At 40.1% G+C, this 26,789-nt stretch overlaps 1 protein-coding gene across 1 annotated transcript in view; it reads right to left on the bottom strand.

Annotated features, from left to right (window-relative positions):
* The window catches only part of LOC142140074 (hydroperoxide isomerase ALOXE3-like), a 26,438-nt gene extending 10,999 nt beyond the window's left edge, over positions 1-15,439 (bottom strand). The window contains exons 1-5 of the mRNA XM_075197935.1: positions 15,363-15,439; positions 6,441-6,627; positions 5,119-5,323; positions 4,804-4,885; positions 2,150-2,272 (exon numbers count right to left, since the gene is read on the bottom strand). Coding sequence (XP_075054036.1) covers positions 2,150-2,272; positions 4,804-4,885; positions 5,119-5,323; positions 6,441-6,587 — 557 coding nt within the window. The 5' untranslated portion in view covers positions 6,588-6,627; positions 15,363-15,439. The remainder of the gene's footprint in view (positions 1-2,149; positions 2,273-4,803; positions 4,886-5,118; positions 5,324-6,440; positions 6,628-15,362) is intronic.
* Between the last annotated feature and the right edge of the window lie 11,350 nt (positions 15,440-26,789).

Genomic DNA, 26,789 nt, shown 5'->3' with positions numbered 1-26,789 from the left:
TCTCCTGTATAACTCAATTATGCTATATAAATATGAATGCAAACTTGTAACCAACACATACTAAAACATTAGCTAAGCTATGATGATGATGATGGACTGCAATCAAGCACCATTAACCTCACACTACAAAGGCCAGCAATAAAATCCTTAAACAAACAATTTGTGCATAAAAATAAGCATTACATTAATTAAAATATAGCACAGATAACTGGTACAGAGATGGTATAAAATAATTACCATTAATAAATGTATTTATGTTGACATTTATAAACTCTTGCTTCAGTGCATCTTCAGAAACAAAGTTATATTTAGCACAGCTTACTATACCCAGCTATTACTAAACCTGTACATGATATATTTATTATATTGAGCTTAGCAAAAAGATTTAAAAAAAAAGTCACTTATGTATAGGAAAGTCTCAAAATAAAGAGGGACACATTGAAACTAGGAAGATCTTGGGAAGTATACTAGGCAATTTCCATTGAACAGACTGTTAGAAGAAATGCAACACCAGGTAAAAATTAAATTCTTCATCTTAACCTATTTCCATAACTACTATACAATATTCTAGATCCACCTGATGTTTTGTAAGCAAAAAGGGTCAACCGCTCAGGGTATGCATTCAAAGAATGTAAAGTGGAGATCTAGAGATTGTAAAATGATAAAGGATTCTTAGGTAAAATGCAATAGTAATAAATACCCAACGAAATCACAAAAAGTGTCAGATCATGCAATCATGTAATAAGCCTGTTATGAAAGTTCTGATTAACATATGGGCTGGATGATACCAGTTTAAAATATATATATATATATATATCTTTAGAGTACTAGATGAAATGATGATTAGTATATAGGGCATATAGGGTGCTCCCTCTACACCAGTGTTTCTTAACGACAGACCTTATGCACCCCCCAACAGCTGTGTTTTGAGGATATCTGTCTGTGGAAACAGGTGGGATAATTACTGACCCAGCCAAGCAGACTAAGGGCTAGATTTACTAAGCTGCAGGTTTGAAAAACTGGGGATGTTGCCTATAGCAACCAGATTCTAGCCATCATTTATTTAGGGCTTTCTACAAAATGACAGCTAGAATCCGATTGGTTGCTATAGGCAACATCTCCACTTTTTTCAAACCCGCAGATTAGTAAATCTAGTCCTTAGTGTCACCTATGCATGACAAAAATTATACACACTGATACTTGAAAAGGAGAAAAACTATTTATGTTGGGCACTCCTAGCACAAGGTGTACAAATCAATAGAAATTTAGGTATGTAAATAGTTCCAGACTATGATTCCCAATCAGAGCCAGTCAGATATGTCGCCATCAAGGACAGAAAAACTAAACAGAAATAAAATCTAACTTATTTTGTACCCATAAAATGTTGCAATGTTATAAAGCGAACTATGCCAAAACTAAAATAAGTGACTGTTCATAGGGAATTCATTCAGAATTAACTGTTACATTAATAACAGTACATCTGTCTATCCACTAATAACTTTGGTTGGGTCAAGCCCATAAAATTCCCATATTACTGACCTTTTAGGTCCATATTTGAATTAATGCCCTATCAATGCCCTATGAACACTTATTTTAAGATTAGAATATTTCGCTTTTTAATATTGCAACATTTTATTTCTGTTTAGTGTTTTAAGTATCTTTCTGACCTTAATAGCAACATATATCATTCTATGACTGGCTCTGATTGGGGAATCATAATCTGGAACTATTTACAGACCTAAGTTTCTAATTGTCTTTATCCCTTATGTTAGGAGTGCCCCTCAAATAGTATTTCTCTTCCAGTATTTTACATAGGGATCAATAACACCGTTCACCATCTCTGTTAGCACTTCAACATGAATGCTATCCATGTAGAAATATACTTTCTTCATGCGTATTTGTAACGTTAAATCCCAAGATTCTAGCTTGTACTGTTTGTGCATTTGTGAACTGATCAGCAGACTTTGAAAGCTCAGTTATGTCTGCACACAACAGATATGAACATAGATTAGAACCTTGGATACACCCCAGCCAACCCCAACAGAGGTAGAAGTTAACTGATAAATAGTAATAAGATGGATTCAAGTTTGGGATTCAGGGGTTGTTAGTTGTATGACTGTGCTGTAATCTTCTCAAACTAAATACATACGTGGCTAATACAGAGTAGCCAAAGCTGCTCCGTTTTAAGAAGGAGAACTGGTCATTAGGGGGCAGATCCTTAACTTCTGCTACATCGATGCAGTGAGGGGCACCTTCTGAATAAAATTTCCACCTGCAAGACACAAAGTATATGCTATAGAATATATTCATATAAGTCAATCATACATCAACAACGCATCTATTGAGTCACAGATCTGTTTCTATTTAGAAACAAAACATGAGATTGCTCCTCAGAGGTTTCTGCTGAACCACTTTGATGTTTACTTGTCATGATGGATAATTATATATATATATATATATATACACACACACACACACATACACACACAGTAGAGAGGAATTGCGTTCGACAGAAATGGAAATGAGATGGAATTTGGTAGTGTGAACACTTTACCTCCACTAACCAGCTAAAACCTGATGCATTTATGGTGGAAATTGGACGCATATCCAATGCCAACATAGGTGTCCTGGCTTTAGTTATTCACTGTGCAACAGGATGCTGACTGTTATACTTGGTTCCTTTTGTAAAATACTTGCTTCACAGACAATTGGTGCAAGGATGCCTCTTGGAAATCATGGATTGCATTAGGGGAGTCAGTTTGAAATGGAAAATTGGATGCTGGACTATGTACTAATAATGAGTATGCATGAGGTGGCTATCTATTCAGCTGCTAGCTGATGCTGGGCTGCTTGCTACTATACAATTTTCCATCCTTTGAAAAACTTTTTGAATGAACTCCCTGCAAGTGACATGGAGAATGCACCTAGATGATCAATGGTCTAATGCCCTGGCTTGACAATGTGCTCATCATGGCCATGAGGTGGTACCATTGGTGGCTGCCTTACTTCAACACAATCATCATCTTCCTCATTATCTAGTTCAAGTACAACACATTCATATTCAGATCCACAATTATCCCACTCATCCTCTTGTACATTTATAAGTTCCAAAGTAGCATGCTCAGTTTGTCTGTCTAAATCCTCATCATTACTACTTATACTCACATTTCCAAATAGTTGAGAAATTTGGGAAGAAGACTGCTCTTATTTAAAAAGAAAAATATATTTTTTGGCACATGCTGCTCAGTCATACAGCACCCTGCTTTTTCTCAACTAATTAGTTCAGATGTCTATACTTTATATACTATAATATACTATTACAACAACCAGTTGCCACTGTTTGTCTACGCTTCACTCTCACACCCAATTGATCAGAACACAATTCCAGCAGACTAATCTCTAAATAAACTTTTAGCATTTCTACAGTAAAATCACAGCTATTGCAATATAAATTGCCTCTTTCATGCTGTCCAATCCTCATCAAGCGATTTTCTGAGCACAGAATTGCAGCAAACCTGCAACCCATATGCTATCACTTCTAAATTGGCAGATGAGAACGGGGGGGGGGGGGGGGGGGGGGGGGGGGGGGGGGGGGGGTGATATATTGAAGATAACCAATCTAACTTGTGAGATCCGTCATTTTAACAGAAATGGCGTTTTTGTCTCGATTTCAGATCCGATTTTGCCACGCAAAACCGAGTCATGGCTCAGTTCGATTTGGAACCCCAACATTCCAATCTGTCAGATTTCTCTGAAATGCATGCATATAAATATATATATATATATATATATATATACATATAATATGCAGCTGTTGGACTTTTTATAGTTAGGAATTTTTATAGGTTTTTTCAATTTTTGAACCGCAAAAATAGTGAATATGTAATAAATTAAAACAATCTCTTCACTGCACTGAGAAATAACACCAAATTTATAAACAATTCACTACATATAAGACATCAAAATATAGTCCAAAGGGAATTGACAGCTCCTTTCTTCTAAAAATCCACACCCAAAGTGCAATCATCTAGGATCAAAAGACATTAGAAGAAAGGGAGCTCATAGTATAAGCCAGGGTTTCCCAAACCCAGTCCTCAGGGCTCCCCAACAGTGCAGGTTTTCTGGATCACATGTGACATAATCAGGACCACCTGTGGATCTGTTACAATGTGTCAGTCAGTAATGACTACACCTGTGCTCCAGCAAGGAGATATGGAAAACCTGCACTGTTAGGGAGCCCTGAGGACTGGGTTTGGGAAACCCTGGTATAAGCAATGTACAATCAATGAAACTATTGAATTAAAGCTGCATACATTTTTCAAATCAAGAGGAAGCTTATGTGTTGAATGCTCGATAGGTGTATTACAAGCAGAATCTTCAGCTCTCATTTATAATCACTTCATTGTCTGTGAAGGAAATACACATCGGAAAGACAACCGCCCATGTGTGAAATCTTTTCAAACAGCCAATTTTTATTTTAAATAAGGTTAAAAAGACCCTGACAAAGTGGCATTAAATTAGCGCTTATCTGAGTCCACTGTGATGTGGATGCCAAGAAGGAACACTTGAAGCTGTCGGAGCAGCAGGTGTGACAGTTCCACAAATATTGCACTGGCAGTTAAAAATACTCTAAAAAATAATATTGTGAGGATAAAACTCCTACATTTTTCGTTCTCAAACTTCATCAGGGGTATCCTGATGAAAACCGCTAATCATCAAGACTCTCCCCTCCTCGGAAGACAGGCCATTTTCCCAAAGGCAGCAAGTATACAAAACATCACTTCATGTACATTGGTCACTCACTTGTGGGTCTCTCTCTCCTTCTCCAGTTCTAATGTCCGTTGTTGCTGAATAACAGGGTGAGTTTTCCCAGCTAATACAATGCCTGAAACAGAGAAATGGTCATAATACAAGTTCCAATAATCACCAGTACAGTTTTTATTGTAATTAAGTAAATGTGACCTGTTACCTCGTGATTAGAAGTTGAATTTAAAGTGTCACATGGCTACAATTTAGTAGAGACTTATATTAGCGATTTTATTGTGCATTTATTACTAAAGTATAAGTTGGGTAAGAGTTCCCATCTGTATCCAAGTCCTGCAATAAATTCCAACTCACCCTTCCCCTCTGGGATCTCCACTGTAGTTAAACCAGGGATCCACCGATAGAAAGGGAACTGGTAGAGTTGACCATTGGGGCAGGTCACATCAACATACTGGCAGTGCCAGGCATCCATTTTAAATTTCTTGTAGTGCTCTGTTGACAGCCGAACCACCAGGAGCTCTCCCAGATCTTCCTCAATGTTAACATCAAAGTCAGTCACCTTGAAAAGCAGAGCAGAGCCTTAAAAAACTTGCATGGAATAAGTCTAGAATTCCCACTAGGGTGTCCCAATTATACAAGGTGATGTTATCAATAGAGTTCAGGGACTTTGTGGACATAGAAAAGTATATAACAATGGTAATGGCATTTTTCTAGAAAATTGCATATTTTGCAGACATCTTGCTTTATATGTTTAACATGTAATATCAGGGTAATCCATTATATGAATTAATGAGTGCGCCAAATACAAAACATTCTATCATTTCTTCATTGGAAGTTGTACACAGGGGTAGAATTTCAATAGAATATATGTAGTTATTACTTTTCCTCAAATACAAACCTGTGTTTTTTAGGAATGGTTTCTTATTTTATTGTATACAGAATGGTTGAAGGGTTTGGCTAGACTTATTTCACTTATATACAAGAACAGTAGCCCTTCTAGGGTCTATCCACTGCGTAACATTTGTTTATGAGACCTTTATATGTACACAATAATTAACATACAGTGTTCTACTTCCCCATATCAGGAGAATGCTTATGACAGATATACACAGCAGAGACTCGCTAAATATTCAATAATCACATTAACTTTTAAAGGGGATTGCCACAAACTTTTTTTTTAAGACTTAAGCCAAAACATGCACATTTGTAACATGGTACATAGAGTTTTATTTTAGAAAATGTAAACGCCTTTCCGCCTCTGGAGTAATATTTTATATTTTGTTGCAGACACTGTTCTGAAGATTTATTACTGTCTGTCCCACACATATTGCTATTTTACTTTAAATAAGCCATTTCCCTGATTGTAAACTGATTTCCTATACAAAATGAAAGAACAAGAAGAACCTTGGATTTGCCGGATCCACTGGGGTTCCCATTGGCTGTAATGGTTCCATGTCTACTGCTCTCTCCTATAACTGCTAGGCTTGTTTCAAGCAGGCTAAGCTTGGCTCAGTGACCCCTGTGAATTTACTATTCGCCTGTTTAAGCTTACTGCTTGGCCTCTTTTAGAGAGCATCATCTGTACATATTTTTTAGTTTGAGTGCAGTTCTTCTTTAATTTCATTTATTTGTAGTGTAACATTATTCCCATATTGTGACTCTTATAAGATACTCACTGCTCCAGGTTTAAAGTTATTCCACTTATGGGGCAGTTGATGTTTAGCACTTTCACCTTGGACCCCCACAAGAACAATGGAAACTTGATCAGAGGTCCCAGCACACAGGTACTTCCCTGTTGCAATTTTCACCTTGTAGATCCCCATGTCCGAGCCAGTGACCTTGTGAGAGAAGCACTGTAGGAAACTAGAAAAGTGAGAAATGTTTTAGATTAGGATTCATCTCTTATATCATACAAAATAAAATAATAATAATAATAATAATAATAATAATAATAATAATAATAATAATCCAGCAGAGTGCCAGTGTCAGGAAACCAAGACATGGATTAAACTGCTGGCGTGAATCATTGCAATAGACCGTGAGCTGCACCATCATTAATGAGTCTATTTTATCTTTATCCCTGCAACATTATAAGTTGTGTCTGTACCCAGATATCTCTGAACCCCCTAAAGAATCCTTTCAATCCTCCAGTGATCCAAACAGGCCAGACTTTAAGACTGTTCCAGTCTCCGCAAGTTTGTAAAATAAGCCTGGCCAACCTGTGGTTCCCCAGGTGTTGTGAAACTACAAGTCCCAGCATGCCCTGCCAGCTATCAGCTGGCCATCTACTGGCAAAGCATGCTGGGGCTTGTAGTTTCACAATACCTGGAGAGCCACAGGTTGGCCAGGCCCGTTCCTAAACCTCAACTTTGTGGAATGTATCCACGTATGAATTATAGTGTTGGATACTTTTAGTAATCTTCATCAGTGCATTCATCTTTAGTCAGTATAATATAATAGTTTTTACTTTTCGTTACCACCTCATTCTTTTGCTACTCCATAAACAATTAGAATTTCTATTAAATGTCTCAATTTCTTATCTTTACCAACTGTACGAATGTTCGTATTTATTCTCTGTCTATTGTAATTTGCTTTTAAAGATTGCTCCCATAAACTACACCATAATCTGTATCTGATAAACTACAAAGCCAAAGCTTGAACTCTCAATGAATTTTCTCAGCTTAAAAATCAATTAAACCCCTACTCACGTAATAAGGGTGTCTTCTGTTGCTCTACAACGTGTGCTCTGTTAATGGAGAAAGTGCTGTGTACAATATACATAAAAGTTATACTATGAAAGAAAGAAAAATGATTGACGAAAATAATGTATAGTAGATACAGAACGTGTGAGAGTCTGTATGAATCAGTGTGTCTGTGGGTCCTTTTTATGTCCTAGTGTCAGTGAGGACGACTCCCTTTTTATATCTCAGTTCCCAATAGGAGCACATTACGCTTCAATGTTAGTACTCAACATAGCATACAAAACCTAATACAGGTATTTAAGATATTTATTTTGAGACGAGAATACATTCTGGCTTAAAATACATGTAATGAAAAATCATACAACTCGAAACATATATTGAGTGTAAAGTAATACAACGTATATTAATAGCACTGTACTGCATTTTACACCCTCAGGAGCAACGGTTATCATTCCTTGTCAGCACACATTTAGTCAGTTAACCAGTAAAACCCCTGTTAGAAAGCTCGAGTCAGTAAAGTTATACGACTTGCTATAAGCACCATAACCCATATCATATAGGTGTTTAGCTAGGCGGGTTATGTTATGTCAACTGGTTTATTGTTAACAATGCAGCTGAAGCAAAAAAAATATTTTCATTCTCCACTTTTCATTAGTGCAGTTAGCTATTAAATGTATAAATATCCAGGCAATACATCGGCATTTCAAATGGTATATTTTTTTTCCCCACACACTAACTGGTTCAAAAAAAAAAGTCAGTCTGTCCATCCCCTCTAATTAAAGCCGTTTTTGTATTAAAAAGTCACAATGTCATATTGTATTAACTGTCGGATACTTTATAAAGAATGTTGCTGACTTGTGTGAAGAAAATAAAAGTCAGCCTCCAAAAAATGTGCCAAACTTCCCTTAAGCCACATTAGTGGTTATATAGATATGAGCAAACATGAAATTATACACTGGCTACAGACATAATAGATGTTCAGATAATAACGAAACTAGAGATGCTCACTGACCCCCCCCCCCCCCCCCCCACGTGAACTGGTTTTGGATCTGGATTAGCTTCGTGTTTTGGTAAAACCACTCATGCGTTTTGCTTTTTTTTTTTTTTTTTGGAAAAATCCTAATATGCTAAAAACACATTTTTGCTATTTTTGTTCCTACATTATTATGAACCTCAATAACAGTAATTTCAAGTCATTTGCAATCAATTTTGACCACCTCACACATCACAATATTATTTTCATACACTTTCGGACAAAGACTTCAGCCACTTGACTGGATGGTAAGCCACAGCAATGACACAAACACAACAGTTCCTGGCACATCTAGGACACATTGGCACACAGCAGTGGCAGAAAAGAAAAATGGTGCAAGATGGAATTGTCCTTGGGTCCGCCCTCACTCCCACCGTTATGTTGGATCTTAAAAAGGAATCCAAAAATCGCGAGATCCGACGACGTAACAATGACGTTTTGCCTCGATTCCGAGGACATGCGAAAGGGCTCGGTACTTGGATCCCCTAAGTTTGGGTGTGTTCGGCTCTCTAGCAACCGAGCCTGACCATCTCTAAATGAAACGTGTTAATCTGTATCATCCCCTCTATCAAATAGCGACACAGAGCCTTCTGTATTTAGTCACATGTTTATAGACTTTGGAGACAATATGTCAGGTCCTAGCAGTTGTGAAAACAAAGTAAATCTGAAATTACTATCAAGTGTCAGTGATTATTTGTAGCAGTGTGAGATTGAGGAGACTGTGGTACTACAATGTGATACTCATTCTCCTAGGGATGATGAGCATGAACATTTACTCTCAAATCATGCTATAAGGTGGTCAGATGAGGATGAAAATATACTACCAGGCAATAAGCCCAACACTGGAATGCACAAACAAAAGGCAAAGGTGGTCAGACACCCATACATAGCTCAGTATTGTGTACAACAAAATAACTGCTTGTGTAAGTGGTAATAAAAGGAAAGTGGTGATAGTGCTTGCTAATCCTCATTGAAATTATTTAATATAAAAATTAATGGGCGGTGAACATGTGTCAGCTGTGCATAGTGTAAAGCAATCTAGGTTTGCAGATTCTAGCATCAATTCTTTACAAACTATTTTCAGAAACTGCAATGTTGTATCAAGCAGTGATAACAAAGCAGTCACAACTAAATGCTGATGCCTTCAGCGGTCACAAAATAATCAAAAAATGATCTGCCAATCATATCACCAACCATATCTAAGAAGCATAACCCCATCCCACTCCAAAATCTTTATACTGTCAAGGAAAGTGTAATTTATAATATAAGTAACCAGATAATTAAATGCAAAACAGTACCAAGGCTCCTAGTTCTCCACGACTTACAACCTTGCAGATAATGTATGGCATCCATTTCTAGATTTGGAACCTTTCTTGGCTTTTGTTTGCAAGTCAAAAGAAGTTGGTTGAGGAATAGTATCAAAGTGACAAAGACAACATGGTAATTGTCAAGTGTGTAGAATGTGCACCAACGGTCAGTCTCCATTGGGAGAAGATTGCAAGAACTGAAAAAACAGCTAGTTCCAAAGATAAAAACTAACATGTCAATTCTACATCCAGCATAGTTTGCTTTGCTGATGGTTATGAGGTTAATGACGTACCAGTTGATTGTTATGTGGCTGAAGCTGCACCTGATGATACTTGTGAAGTGCAAAAATTTATATATCTATAGGATGCCAAGAGATAGCTAAAACAGAGATCATCAGGTATTAGAAAGTAATCCTACCGGTAAATTCCAATCAGGAATGAGGAAACTTTTGGATGGGGCCTTCTCAAAGTATGATTATCATTTATTGTTGATTAAACATCCTGTAACATATCACCTTCCCAAAATGAACAAGTTAATTCACTCTTCACCTGATCGACCTTTTATTTTGGGAATAGGGTCTCCTACTTCTAATCTATTTTTGTTTTTTTGCAAAGTCATGTTGCCTCTCAGATTCCATGTCTGGGACATGATACATAGCTTCAATTTGCTTAGGTCTATATGATCGTGCTCTACATATGGATTTTTAATACAGGACATCCAAGCTCTGTACACAGGGCTGGAGCAAGTTTTCCTGGCACCCTAGGCAAATCTTGAACCTACAGCCCCTCTTGCCCCTAATTCTGACTTCCCAGCCCCTCACACACTTGACATATGTAAAAGAAAAATAGTAACCTCATCCTGGCTGGCTGGCTAAGGCTGCAGTCCAGGTGCACCAATATCCAAATGCACTGATATCTGAAGCAGAATGCTGTCCAGACTTCACTGCTGTCTATTAGCAAACGCAGAGGTGATGCTCCAAATGTTAGATTACAGAACAAATAAAAAAAACCAACTTGACATCACTCACCTGTTACATACTGACATGTCGTCGCCCCCCCCCTGCCCACCAGCTATTTGTACACCCGCCACCCGTACTCATCAGCTTGTGCCACACATACCACTCCATTCTACCAGCTTTTCTCACATGATCCCAAGCTCACAAGCTGTTCTTTCATTTGCACTTCTGCCTAGCCAGCTTTTTTTCACGCATGTCCCCCTGCCCAAAAGTCTGTCGCTCGTGTCTCTCCACCCCCCCGCCCCCAGATTTTCTTCAGCCCTCTCCCACCAATTTTCTCTAGCTGCTTTTATCCACATTTTCTGTAACCCCCTCCCATTTTCTTCAGCCCCCTGTCACCATGTTTTCTGTAGCCCCCTCTACCCACATTTACTTCAGGCCTATCTCAACCTTTTCTGTACCTCCATCCCATTTTCTCCAGCCCCCTCTCCAAATGTTTTCTGTAGCCCCCTCTACACCCCATTTTCTCCAAAATGTAGCAACACGACTTTATTCTTGATGTTATTCTTATACTCAGGCACAAATTTTCTCTTTTGATACAACTTTCTATCAACAGACATTCAAGATGGGCACCAAGTTTGGCCCTAGTTTTACCAATCTGTATATGGGAAATGTGAGGAAGAAACGGCCCATATGGTGCAAACCTAGTACGCTATGACAGTCGTATTAATAATATGTTTATTATTTCGGATGATATAGATTTAGCAAAAAACTTTGCTTCTCACCTTAATTCTAATAATTACAATTTAAAGTACACTCATAGTTTTCATAACTGAACTGTTAACCTACTTATGATTATCACTCTCAGCTCAAAACAATAATTATCTCCTCAAATTACAATATAATAGACTCCAGTAATAAGTTATATTACAATAGTGGGCACAATTAACCATGGGTCAACAATATCCCAAAAAGACAATTGGGAAGATTGAGACATAATCACATATTAGACAAAGATTTTGAATTACAAACACGACAACACGTTAAAGATGTATGTCTCAAGAGGATACCTAGATATTGTTTTACTAGAGTCTTTAGCTGAAGTAACTAAAAGATGATGTCTCTTTTAATAACCCAAATTTAAGACGAACTTGTGCCAGAATAAGAAAATCCTATGAACAAATTTCGAAGTTTTGAAACAAGATCTGACATCAGGGGGTATTATTCAAGAGAGACCCACTATCAAGAGGAATGAAAACCTCAGGAATATTTTGGATTCCAACTAAATAATAATTATCTTTTATTTATAAAGGCACCACAAATGGCCCGCAGCGCCGTACATAACACACAATATGATACATGAAGAACAAAATACAAAGGCCAGACATACTGAATGAATAAAAATACAGGTAACAGGGTAATGCAGATCAAATTATTTGCAGGACAGTGAGTGATGGTAGGAACTAGCAAGAAGTAGGCCTAAGTTTAAGAAAACAGGGCTAGGGAAGAGGGGCCAAGAGGTACAGAGGGTGATGAAATATTAGACAGAGAACACAAGGAAAGAGGGCCCTGCTCGTGAGAGTTTATATCCTATAAGGAAAGGGGGAGACACAAATATGGTGGTACTGATTGGGGGAGTGGGGGTGAAAGCTGGGACAAGACAGTGAGGAGGAAGGCAGATAGACTCATTTGTTCAAACCTTACGGGCACGTTTGAAACCCTTGACAGTAGAGGCTACCCTGATGGAGTGTGGGAGTTCATTCCACAGCTGGGGAGCAGCCCAGGCAAAGTCCTGGAGGCAGGAGGTGGAAGAGGTGATCAGTGAAGTAGTGTGATGACGGTCATTGGCAGAGTGCAGGGGGCAGCCAGGATTGTATGTAGAGATGAGGTTGAGCTGTATGTGGGTAAGTTTATTACCAATATAATTTGAGATCACTTCCTGTGAAAAAACCATTAAGGAGTTTATAAAAAAAATACTAGTAGGTTAATTGGCTGCTATCAAAAATTGACCCTAGTCTCTGTGTGTGTGATTGTATGTGTATGTTAGGGAATTTAGACTGTAAGCTCCAATGTGGCAGCAGTGATGTGAATGCGTTCTCTGTACAGCGCTGCAGAATTAGAGATGTAATATAAATAGATGATGACTATAGGACCACTAGGACATTGAAGGAATGTTTTAGACAGAAAGACATAATATCCTGAATCACAGAGCGAATCCAGATTGTCTTAAAGTTAGATGTAGTACTGATTAAAAACAGCACAAGAGGTGTAGGTTTAAAAGACTGTGCCGCAGTGAGGCCCCCTGTATAGATCCAGACTTTGCATCCAGAGGGACTCAACAAGACCATGGAATTTAATGATATGGTATGAGGAGACACAGTGAGGGATCATGTATATTTATACAAATGGGTATAAACAATATATTTTTTTTTTTTCTTCATAAAACTAGGACAGACTCTCAGGTCTGGGGTTGTGGACACCAGCTAAGAGTGACACAGTCAGAGAGCAGCTGTGCAGAGTCTAAGTTACTAATGAGATTCACCAGAGTTCATTGCAAAACAGGATGGATTTTCTGCGTGTAATAACCAGATAGTGGTCCACCAAACTGGCCCCTTAGCATGGTGAGCAGAGCACTACCGATATGTAGCCCTATAAACTGAATAAAATCAGCCAACAGAGAAATAGATTGTAAGCAGGGCCCCCTTACCTCTCAGTATGTATGCATTACCCAGTATTGTTTTATTACTGTTTGTTCCCCCAATTGTAAAGCACTGCGGAAACTTCTGCGCTATATAAATAGATGTTGATGATGAATAGTCAGAGGCCAAAATCTATAACCACAGTACAAAGTATTTTGTGATACTTTGTACTGCGGTTATAGATTTTAGCGGTCAGGAAGAACTCTGATCAATTATCAGAAATTAAGCAGTAAACATGATAACATGATGATCTCAGAATAGCAAAGCTGATATTCTGGCAAAGAATGACAGGCCAGAGCAGGTTTACATACTGTTTGGGAGTTCAACTCACCGTTTATGCCAAGTCACGATCACTTGATTGCAACTCAGTAAACTTCCATCAGCTGTGCTTGCCAGGCTGTGCAGTTAAAGATGAACAATGAGTTCTGCATCTAAATAAAGAATTCCTGACTCAGACTGACTTTGCAGTGGTCTGTCACTATGGCTCAGATAATGCAACAATACCCAGAGACTTAGAAGTTTGGTTTTCCCCAAGTATAAATCATACTTGCCTACTTTGGCAGGCGGCTTTCCGGGAAGGGGTTCATCGAGGGGGCGTGACCACATGGGGGGCACCGTGACGTGTTTAGCCCCTCCCCCCACCATCTTCAACAACACCGAAATCTGGATCCGGGATTTTTGCCTGCTCTCTCGGGAGTCCGGAAGAACTCCTAAAAATTTGTGAGTCTCCTGGACATTCCAGGAGAGTAGGCAACTATGATATAAATTGACTGGGCCAATGACAATTTATTTTATTTGAGAGGGTCATTGAAAATATATGCTAGACATGCAACTATGTAGTAGAATAATGGGAAAGGGGTTATTTAACAAAAATGTTCTATTTGGTCCTGTTAATCACCAATAGTAAATCAAATATGTAAATATAAACCAATCATCAGAGAATATAATGTATAGTTATTATATAGTGTTTTTTTTAAAATCACATAAGTCCAGTGCAGACCTCCACTATGACTGCTCAAGTTACTACACAACTTTGAGCTAATAAATCATTTAAGGGGAGTGCTTATCCTGCTTGCCTATTTAATTGTAAACTAGAGCTACACCATTATTTTCTACATCACACTACAGGTAGTCACTAGACTGATTACAGTGAATGGAGATTATTTTGAATTCTCAAAACTGAATAAAAATGTTGGTGTTTATACCATAAGTCAAAATGAGTAGCAAAAAATATTTTTTTATTATTCCAGTAGAGTGTTAGCCAGAAAAATCTATGTGATGTTAAATACTTTCATGTAAAAAAACAAAACCAAAAGTATTATAGGAGTGATACCTTTATTGGCTAACCAATTTTTTTTTTATATTTGCTATAAGTTGCAACAGCAGAATATAGGAGCACACACTGGAGATGATATCCACAGCTGTGACCATCACCGGCACTCAGATATAGATTGCATTTTACCCATTTACCCACAGGTGAGCAGCTCCTCACTGACTAACTAGAGGGCCGCTCTGCAAAGCCAGATAAAAGGAGGGGGGAGCAGCAGGGTCTGATCACTGCTACTACCTGACTCCATATATCAAAATGACCCCCACAGCTGTCACATAACAGCCATGCCACTGCTAGTTATATGACTGCCCAGTGCTGGGGGTGAGCTTGTCATTTGTCACAATTGACTTAATAGCAATGAAACATCTATTGCTTTTTTGTTTTTCAACACCAACCAAATCTCAGGATTTCTTTCACTACCTATCACAGCTGGGGAATATATATATAGATATATAGCTGGCAATATGCAGAGAAAGCATGGAAGCACTGTAAAACATTTGTGCAGTAATGCACCTAGGTTGATGATAAAGACATGTGTGACAAACAATAGTTTAAAGTTTGGTTAACTTACATGGGTTGAAATGTTCCTTCTCAAAGCAAGCAGATAAGTGTGTGTGTCAGCACAAACAACAAAACCGTAGATGGGCGTTTCCTCTTAAAAGGAAAGATGGGTGTGTCGCCTGCCAATCAAGCTAGGGCTGTGGGAGGAGTGTCATGTATAAAACCTTGCTTGTTTCATTTGTTCAGTGAGACCAACAATGATCTTTATATCAATATCAATGGTTTTGGGCATAAAATAACCGAATTTAGTGCTCCACCTGTTTCTTGGATAAGTAAGGTAATTCTAAAGCTAATAAATTAAGAAGAAAACAGTTTAATCCCTGGTAGTCCGTCCTTAATTCTGCACACAAACCTGATTGTCTTCCTCTTCATCTCAGCCTATTGGCTATGCAGCCATTGTCTTTGGGTGTATATTACACCCTTCACTTATAGTTAAATATATAAAGAAATGGACAAAGGCAGTTTGGTTTCTGTCTCTCTAGGCCCCTCTCCACTTGGAGAAAATACTAAAAAATTCAGCTGTTCTAGACTGTACAATATAAATTGAAATGGACAAAGGCAGTTTGGTTTCAGTCTCTATAGATCCCCCCTGCCCTCCACTTGTAGTTGAATAGAAAAAAAAGCTAAAAATTGTTTTAGATACTGCTGACAAATATGACTTTTGACAGCCAGAAAAATTACAGCAAAATAATGGGGAATAAGGGACATCCCAAAAGCACTTGGAGTGCCAAATATTTTTGTTCCTACTGCTGACAAATATGACTTTTGACAGCCAGAAAAAATACTGCAAAAGAATGGGGAATAAGGGACATCCCAAAAGCACTTCTACTTCTAAACCCTCCTCTATCCTCCTCTTACTGCTGTAACAGTTGGTATTAAGATTAGAATTGTATAGAATCAAAACAATAATGTGTTCAATTATTGCTCTGTCCCTGCGCTGATATAGCCTGTCACCTAACCCTGCTCTCTCCCTCTGTCAAATGGCGATGGATTGCTGCGGAGGCTGGTATTTATGCTTTTCAAATCTTGCGAGACTCAAGCTCAGAAATACGAATACGTCACAATGACGTTTTGCCTCGATTTCGATTCCGAATGGGCGGGAGAGTACCGCGCGTGCTCGGCTCGGTACTCATATAGGTTAAATTCGGATGGATTTGGATTTTGGGGAACCGAGCCCGCCCATCTCTAATATATATATATATATATATATCTATCTGAGAAGCTACACTTAAGTTGATAGTTTTCGCCACAAAACTAATGCACAGCACTGCAAAGTATGAGAATGTATAGTATTATGTGTTGTAGATAGTGAAATAAAAAATAGTGTTGCTTCTTAATGTTTCATAAGTTAATAAAAATATATTTACTTGAGTCAAATAGACTAGCAATATCAATAGCCTATTCTCTAATTTTTCGCCATCATTGCCCTTTCAAATGGAGGTATAAATGTAACATTAAAGCAGGAATCATAAATAAAGATGCTCAGGCTCGGTTCCTCAAGAATCGAACACCCGAACTTAGCATATCCGAATTGGCTTGGTACTTTCGCACATTTTCGGAATCAAAAATGAGGCAAAATGTCATCATTACGTTGTCAGATCTCGTGAGATTTGAAATCTATAAATACAGCCCTCCACGGCGATCTAGCGCCATTTGAAAGAGGGACAGAGAAGGGGTAGCACAGTGTGTAGAGCAGTTGGGCAGCAACATAGATAGAATTAAAAGAGGAGGGGGTAGCAGTTCAACAAAGTCTACAGTGACATTCAGGAGAGCTCCATTGCTAATTCCCATTGCTGAAATACAAATGCTAGGGCTGGCAGTCTTTTCTTCTGAATTTGCAGTCAAATTGTACAGTGTTATATAGGTAACACACAAAGAGGAGAGCTCCATTGCTAATTGTCATTGCTGAAATACAAATACTAGGGCTGGCAGGCTTGGTCTAAATCTGCATTTACATTTTACTGTATCATTGCTCACTCTGAAACAGGAGAGGTGGCAGGGTTCAGTGTTGAAACAGAAATTGTAATAATAGGGCTGTCGGTGTTCTAAAAAGTCTGCAGTGACTTTCTACTGTGCTATAGCTATAGCTCATACAGAAACAGGAGAGGTGGCATTGCTTTGGTCACTCTCCAGTCTCATTCATGATGATACTAATCCCTTTACCCCATGTGCTAAAATCTAAGTTCAAGTGCATAGTGGTTATAAGTCAGGGAAACAAAAATATAAATAAAAAGCTTGTACCTTTTTAAAGAAGAATTAACCTCTCTAATAAAGCTGATAGTTTACTGTATAAAAACATAAAATTGCCAATATGTCATTCTATCCAAACTATTACCAAGCATACCACCATCAGGTAGCTCCCTCTCTTAGCTAGATTTCAGCACCTGTAATCTACACTGTCATCATATTCCCCCTTATTATTGTGTACATCTTCCTCAAACAATACTTATTCATCCCTGCTGTAATCCACCATCACAGAAGTCTGTAATGGTGGATGATAGTTATGGCATAGTTGTGGGGCCTGTATGCATGCTCTGGCAGCCGTGGTGTTAAGACGTGTCCTGTGAAGCTCCTGTGAACCAGTGCGGCCTCTGATTCTAAGCCCAGAAAGGATGGAGGATCCTGGGGGAGGCATGGAGGAGAGTCCCCAGGCTCCCAGGCCTAGCGAGTTTCAACCTGCTTTGGAGCCAAGGCAGGCTTCTTCCGATCCCAGCCGACTTGCTAACATCCTGGCCAAGGAAATAAAAAGCTGTGCTGCTATGGAAAGTGACAGTCCTGTCTAGGCGAGCAGCGGCCCATCCCCAAGTAACATCACGGAGAGGGTCCTGGTGCCTCCTGAGGTGTGTGTGATGCAAGCCCCCCATATTAGGTCTAATATGGTGGGTGCTGACAACAATTCTGCAGCGACAAGCATTACCCCAACCCCAGTGATACAACATCTGGGTGCTGGTGACAGTGAGGGATTGCCTGTGGCGTGTAACAAGGTGACCCAGGAGTGTGCTGCGAGTAACATTTCTGCCCCTGTGATAACACAACAGGGGTTGGCCAAAGATGTGGGGATACCTGTGAAGAGTAACAGGGTGCCCTGGGAATATGTCGCAGTTTCAACAGACAATGTACCAGACCCAGTGATGCTACAACTGGGGACTGATAAGTGTTACTGACCGGGATAAGGGGCTTAACAGGGATATCGCTGCGGTTGATGTGTCATTTGGTGAAGTAGATCCTGCGAGTATTAGCCTACCTGATACGGAGGAGAGCGAGCTGGATGAATCAGTAATCAAATCCAAAGTTGAGCAGCTGGAGTTTGCGATCGCCAGTCTCAAGAAGCGGATCGTGCTGAAAAAGAGAAAGCGGAATAAAGCTTACAGCGATGTTCGTGTGGCTATCACACTGGTGATTGAGGAGTTAATGTCTGCCTTGGAAGAGAAAGCAGCAACGCCGGAGGAGAACTCTGAGCGCTTGCCTGCTAATCTGCAGGCATGTGAGCCGGACGATACAAAAACTGACTACTTGTATGATAAGATCAGAGCTCTGGAGGGTGAGCTATCGGTGATGGAACCGGAGGGGCTGAAGGTGCTGCGGGAGTGAGTGCTGTCTCGGCTGCAGTTTCTGTGGCTGGTCCGGCGTCCCTGTTCTCTGTGGCGCTTCCAGTTGAAGCCGGCAGTCCTGTGTCCGGCATCTGGAGATTGGTGGGGTCAGGTGTTGTTGCTGAGAGTCCCCCCCCTCCTGGGTGCCTGAAGTATGTGAGTAGTCAGTCCGGTAATTCTGCTGCTGCCTCTGGTGCCCTGACCCACTCGTTGAATACGGAGGTTATCTCCGGTGAGGCTGGATTTCAGGCGTTAGTAAGGAGCAACATTGAAATTTCTGTTTCTAATGATATTGTGGTCACTGAACATGCTGTGTCTAGGTGATGCCTGATCTCCCCGATGAATGTGGAGGCTGTTTTTGGTAGGGTAGGTTGTCAGGCATTAGTAGGTAATGAAAGTATGGTGCCCGTCTCTGTCGCGGGTTTTTAAATAATGTTTATTATTAAATTATTGAGCATTGTTTGGTATTTTATACGTGACTGGTAATGCAGTTTGCAATGTTATGTTGTGAGAACTGGTTATTTAGATAAAGGCCACAGCATGGGAAATAGGTATACTACAAAGACCATATTACAAATATTACAAACAGCAACCTCATTCTGTTCTGCTTTCAAATGCATTCTGCACAAATTTCACCAATTCATACAGTTCTGTCTAATGTATTTCTATTACTACAATCTAAACCTTTTATCACATGATGCTGCCATACTGATCTCAGCCAGCAGCATTTCATGGACCAATGACAGAGTTTAATTAGTGCAGAGTAAATAGTCACTAGTGTATGCATATATGGTGTATTATAAGTTACATCATCCATTTATGCAATGGTGTGGGGGTTACTCAAGCAAATTTCCATAACAGGTAATGTTCTGTGTGAGGATATGGGCTTTTTTATATCACCCGAACTGACACCAGGTATAAACGCAACAAGATTTATTTAAGAGTTGATGATATTCATAAATGTCACACCAGTGTAAAATACAATCAGTGGGTAGCAGTCCGGTAAATGGCACGTCACAGTTCCCAAAGTAAATGACTGGCAAAAAAATCCCAATAATGCACACATCTGATGTCAAGTTTACCATGACCAAAGCATCACCTTAGGTCAGTCTTTCCTAAAGCAAACACACCTCAGGACCCTAGGGGATTCTTTTTATTCCCCACCCTGGATGACCGTGGTAACTGACAGCCCCCCTGCCCTGTGGTATCCTCTGATGTCCCTATCCAAACCTTTCCAATTCCCCCAGGTGATATGGGCTAGACACACACACACACACACACACACACACACACACACACACACACACACACACACACACACACACACCACCCCCCCCCCCCTCCAATTATGGGCATTACCTGTAAAGTTATTCACCATGGTGGACCCCCAAAACATTAGAATACCTTGCAAGAAGCTTTATAGTGCTTAACATCTTTGTTGATTCCAGGCCAAACTAAGTTATGCAGCAGCCAAGCGTGAGTTTTACTAACTCCTATATGTACGGCTAAATGGGGTATTATGGCCAACATCAGTCACGCTTTTAGAGTTGCGCACCATTGGCAGTTCATAGGTTGTTGAAGCCGATTCCTGGTAGTCCTGTTATGATTTAAATGCCTTTGTCAGTATTAGCACAGGCTTACCTAGGGCGCGGAGTCTAACGGCCTTCCGGTCTTCACCAAAAACCACCGCAAGGTAGTGTGGTCTTTGCTGCCGAAGAACCGCAGGTCGCGGCCCCCAGGTTAGCCTACTGACGTAAGGGAAAAGGTTCTAAGTGATGGATAGTCAGACGGGCAATATAATAAAGCGATGCAAGTACAGGCACTAACCGTGAATTCCAGGGTTTGTAGGTCTGGAGCAGTAACCGGTAGATGCACGGAGTCAATGAGTGCATAGCAGGAGATGGGTCCAGGAACACAGCCGGGTCGGTACACAGGAGATATCAGGTATACGGTGCCAGAGGGAAATCCAGAGAGTAGTTGATAACACATCCGGGTCGGTACACAGGAGATATCAGGTATACGGTGCCAGAGGGAAATCCAGAGAGTAGTTGATAACACAGCCGGGTCGGTACACAGGAGATATCAGGTATACGGTGCCAGAGGGAAATCCAGAGAGTAGTTGATAACACAGCCGGGTCGGTACACAGGGAAGACAGTCCAATACGTGGTGCCAGGAATAAGCCAAAGAATAGTCAGGTCACAGCCAGGTTGGTACACAGGAGTAGGAGGAATAGAGGAGTACACAGGGAGCAAGTTCACAGGAGTCAGGAACACAGGAACTGTTAGCCAGGAACAGGAAACACATTGCTCTGACACAGGCAGCGTGTCAGAGCAGAGAAGATATAGCTATTTGAATTCCCCGCCCAGGAGTCACATGACTAGCTGCAGGAAGAACCTGGAAGTGCGGGGGCGCCATCAGGAGAAGCACTGCACAGATCGGATACAGCTGCTAGACCACGCTGACAGCGCAGCGGAACGGGGATCAGGTAAGCTCATAACAAGTCCTCGGTTACTGGCATTTAAGATCTAGTTAAATATTGGGGCTGCTTGGTTAACAACCCCAAGGAAATAGCTGCCCAATCCCTTGGGTGGGTATTCCTTCCAACATTCCAACTTCCACCTCCCCCACCAGCACCCCAAATCAAGGTGAACATGGGCCATGGGAATATCCCGCTCATGTCCTTCTGCTAGGGTAATTCAGATTCTAGCATAGCCGCAATGACCTCTGTGTTTCACTTTGCGACTTGGTGACAGCTTTCATAATTGCTTCCTCTTGAAAAGGATTGTTTAACAGTAAATTGTTGTGAACTTCTAGTAGTCTTCTTCTTGGTCTGCTTCTGGGATAAAGATCCACCCCCAACAGCAGCAGCACCAGCAGGACTAACGCTCAAGAATTCTTCTGAGGATTCCTGAATAGGGGAGGAGTCATCTAACCTTAGCAACTTGGATGCAGGAATAACTCTGATCACTAGTGAGGATATTGATGAGGAAGGTGCTGTCGGTATAGAATACAGGTGCCGGGATCTAGGTGAGAGACAGAAGCTAGCTGATGCTGGACTGCTTGTTATTTTTTTAGCATAAGTTTCAGATTTTCCCAACATCTTGCCATGAAATCGCTTCAAATAGCGCAACATGGATGAGGTTCCTAGATGGTTAAGGTCTCTACCTGTATTGACTGTGGCTTTACAAATGCTAAAAAAAATATACATAAAAGGTGATTTTTTTTGGTGTTATGCCTAGGCATGACAATGGCCTTCTTCCTATAATGTGCAAGAACTGCTTCCACTGGTGTAGGACTTACACAAACAACATCATCCTCATCAAAATCCTCCCTAGCGCCGTCAACAACTACACAAATATCCCCCTCATCTTGTTGTAATTCCAAAGTGGCATTCTCAATTTGTGTATCACCGACTACATTTTGGCTGCTCATCCACACATCTTCAGAAATGCTGAAAGGAGGCTTCTTTATGAGTACACTATCCGAAAGGTCAGGCTTACACATGGTACTCGTGGATAGGCTCTCTTCAGGGATTTGTGTCATTTCTGAATCTGAACATACAGTTTCTTCTAATGCCTGTCTTCTTCCAGCTTGGATTTTAAATGTAAAAGTATTTGGGCACCACTTTTTGAGTCAGAATGGCAAAGTCTTGCATCGTCATGACTGACCTTACAAGAAGATGCCTCAGTGACAGTAGCAGAACTGGCAGTCATAGAGAAAGGCAAAGGCCTGATTCTTTTCTTGCCACTGCGTGTGTAGAATGGCATTTTGGCAATTTTATTTTTTTTCAGTTAACTTTGCCTTTGTTATAGGTGTTTTTTTCTTTACAAAGGTCAAAGGTGTTTTTTTTTACATTTTTGTTTCCCTGACTAAAAACATTATGCACTTTAACATAGCCTTTAGCAGATGACGTAGAGAGATTACTATCATCATGATTGGTGCCAGCAGCTGCTTGGTGCTCCTGATCTTTTGTGGACTGATGTGAATCCATTTTGAAGACACAGTAGTATGTGACTGGAGACTTTTAAGAACACTGCCAGCCCTATTATTTGAATTGCTGTTTCAGCACTGAACACTGCCACCTATGGCATAGTAAAATGTGACTGGAGACTTTTGTTTTTTTAAATACGTTTTACTAATAACATCTTTTTTTGAAAAGTATTACAGAAATTCTTGAGAAGTACATTAGAGTCATAGTATATGCACATATAAATACAGGGTGCACAACACTCTCCCACAGTGCTTTTACAAGAGGAAGTTAACTATGTATTAAACTGATACCAGAAAGATGCTGTTTTTAACATTTCAAACAGTAGGGGAGTAGAAGACAGTAGAAAAAAGGGGTAAAGTGCAGGATTGAAGGAGCGGGGAAGAGAGGATTGGAAAGGAGTGTGAAAGTGAGAAGTAGGATGTTCACGCGTCAAATAGAAGGGAAAAGTCTGGTTATGTGTTCCATCTGGTGGGTATGCCAAACTCAATAACAGACCATTTGAAGTGTCAGGGTATGAGGTTTTTTCCAGGAGGCTGCTACTTGACAAGTAGCCGCGCTAATAATATGCTGAAGGAGCTTGTGAGCATGCATGGATAGGTCTGGGAGAAGTAGATTTAGTAATACGTGCATAGGATCCAATGGTATTGGGGTTTCAAGGATTGCTGAGGCTAGTGTAAGAACTGCTGTCCAGTATGGGCATATCTTGGGACAATCCCACCATACATGCATGACGTTTCCAGTCTGGCCACAATCTTTCCAACAATTGGCACTTGTTTGTGGATTCGGACATTTATGGAGCAACACGCTGTCCATTCATAAATGTCTGACCACTATTCGTGGTCTGCCTTCAGACTTTTAAGAACACTGACAGCCCTATTATTTGAATTGCTGTTTCAACACTGAACACTGCCACCTCTCCTGTTTGTGGGTGAGCTATGGCACAGTAGAATGTGACTGGACACTTTTATGGACACTGATAGTCCTATTAGTTGACATTCAGCACTGAACACTGCCACCTTGCTTGCTCCTTTGTGAGCTATATCTATGTAGAATGTCACTGGAGCCTTTGAGCACTGAAAACTGCCACTTCTCCTGTTTCTGTGTGAGATATAACTCTGTAGAATGTCACTGGAGACTTTGAAGAACACTACCATCCCTCCTCTTTCTGTTCTAGCTACAACACTGCCCAACTGCACTGGAGATTGCCAACAACCCTGCTACCCCTTCTGTGTCTCTCTGTGATACGGCGCAGGATCACCACGAAGGGCAGTATTTATAGAATCCAAAACTCGTGAGATCCAACAAAGCGACAAGGACGTTTTGCCTCATTTTTGATTTCGAGGTCAAGCGAAAGTACTGAGCAGAGATTAGTTAATTCTACATTAATTCTCCCATAAATTATCAGAATTTTTTCATTTTTGTGCCTGTTACCTTATGAACTCCATTTATCCTATACCTCAATGTAACAATTATATTATTACTTACAACCTTAAAATAGAATTTCCTTTGTGCATCAAGATTCTTTTCCCAGATGTGGCTGCTTCCAGGATTTCTTAATTTATAAGGCTAGGAATGAGTAACTCTTTAATTTATCCTTGATGACCGCTCTTGGGAGTAATTTTTAAATGTGCGATTTGAAGCGTAATTAACTTCTGTTCTTCTGCTGCTGCATAGAAAAACCTCTTTCTTCTTCTTCTTTGTCCCATAGGTTTTAGGGCAACCTTTTCACTTTTCCAAAGGGTCCTGTTACTTCTTGTACCCACCTTTGCACCTCCTGGCAAAGCTTAAAATGTATCACCTCCAACATAGTGACTGGACAGCACAAAGTTATTGATCAAAAGTTTATATATAAAGATATGGTTTAAATCCTTCTGAAGAAGTCGTTACTACTGCCGAAACATGTAAGGATTGATAGTGATACTCACTGTTTTATCATTGCCAAACTGAAAAATAAGTACATTTGAGTTTTATCCTTTCATGGACAGTGATGATAGGAGATTCCAGCAGCACTGTGTGCATATGCAGTGTACTGGCTAGGGCAGAACATGTCAGTGATTAAGGATGATTGTAAACTTTAAGACGACAGACTACTCCCTGTAAGTATCTCTTGCTAAACCGTATTTTACATTATTCCAAACTCATATTAATTGTCTAATATTGACGGTCTGATTATATGAAAATGTTTGCATGACTGTGGATTTACTTATGGATCCTCATAGTGACTTTGACACAACAACAATCACATATAATTATCAGAAGGGCTAATTTGTTCTGTTTATGTTGTTTGGATTGAGAGCAAACTGAATTGAACACTGAATTAATGACTAAGCAATGAATGAAAGAGTTTTATAATTTGACAAGTTGTATAAGAGCTGTCTTCTGAGTCCAGGATTTATATATTGCCATTTCATTTGTTGTTTTATGGTGTATGTTTTTATATATGGAGATATAATAATAAATGCCTATATTTTTTATAAATTCACAAACACAGGTTTTTTAATAATGTTTATTATTAAATTTTTGATCCTTGTTTGGTATTTTATTAGTGACTGGTAATACAGTTTAGAATCTTATGGTGAGAGTTGGTTAATTTGGAAAAAGCAACAGCATGGGAAACTGCTATACTACAAAGACCAGCAACTCTATGCATTCTGCACACATTTCACCAATTCATAAAGTTGCTTCTAATGTATTTTCTAATGTGCAATGCACACATTACTACAATCTTAACCTTTTATCACATGATGCTGCCATACTGATCTCAGCCAGCAGCATTTCAAAGACCAATTACAGAGTTCAATTAGTGCAGAATAAATAACCACTAGTGTATGCATATATGGTGTAATAAAAGCTACATCATCCATTTATGCAATTGTGTGGGGGTTACTCACGACAAGCCCCATAATTGGTAATGTTCTGTGTGAGGTTATGGGGTTTATTATATTACCTGGACTGACACCAGTTATAAACCCAAAAAGATTTAAGTGTTGAAGATATTCTTAACAGAAAAAGAACACACCAGTGTAAAATACAGTCACCAAGTGGGTAACAGAGTCCGGCAAATGGCATATTACAGTTTCCAAAGTAAATGACTGGCAAAAAAAGTCCTAGTAATGCACACATATGATGGCAAGTTTACCCTGACCAAAGCATCACCATAGGGCAGTCTTTCCCAAAAAAATACACAACAGGGCCCTCAGGGCTCCTTTTTATCCTCCATCCTGGGTGACTGTGGGAACTGTCAGTCCCCCTGCCCTGTGGTATCCTCTAATAGGATAAACCATGTCCCTGGCCAAACCTTCCCAATTCCACCAGGTGGTATGAGCTAGATAAACGTCCCCCTCCCACACCCAGTTAGGGCTCCAATTATAAAGTTTCTCACTGTTGTGGACCATCAAAGCATTGGCATACCTCGCACAAAGCGTGATAGTGCTTAACGTTTTAGTTGATTCTGGGCAAGCTACGAAGGAACCATAAGTGAGCTTTACAAACTCCTATGTGTCCAGCTAAGGGATGCCATGAGCCATGCCTAAAAGCAGTGTGTGATTGTGCTAAGGGACGACCAGCCATTTCCTGGGCAGCCCAGGCTCAGTGGGGTCTGACAGAGTCATCCCTCTCTCACATGAACCGGTCCCCAGTGTATCGGTCCTTTACCGCCTCAGCTGCACTAGGTAGCCATGCTAGTGATGGGTCAGCCTGTTGGGCTCCAAAAACCGCTTTTCTATCTACTTCCTCCAAGTCCACGTCAACATCAGTAACACTTTGTGTTACGCACCATCGGCAGTTCATGGGTTGTTGGAGCCGATTCAGGTTAGCCCTCGGTTACTGGCGTTGAAGAGCTAGTTAAATCTTGAG

The sequence above is a fragment of the Mixophyes fleayi genome, chromosome 2 (assembly GCF_038048845.1).
Source record: "Mixophyes fleayi isolate aMixFle1 chromosome 2, aMixFle1.hap1, whole genome shotgun sequence".
NCBI classification, from domain to species: Eukaryota; Metazoa; Chordata; class Amphibia; order Anura; family Limnodynastidae; genus Mixophyes; species Mixophyes fleayi.
The sequence above is the reverse complement of the archived record's forward strand: the minus strand, read 5'-3'. Positions and strand labels throughout refer to the sequence as shown.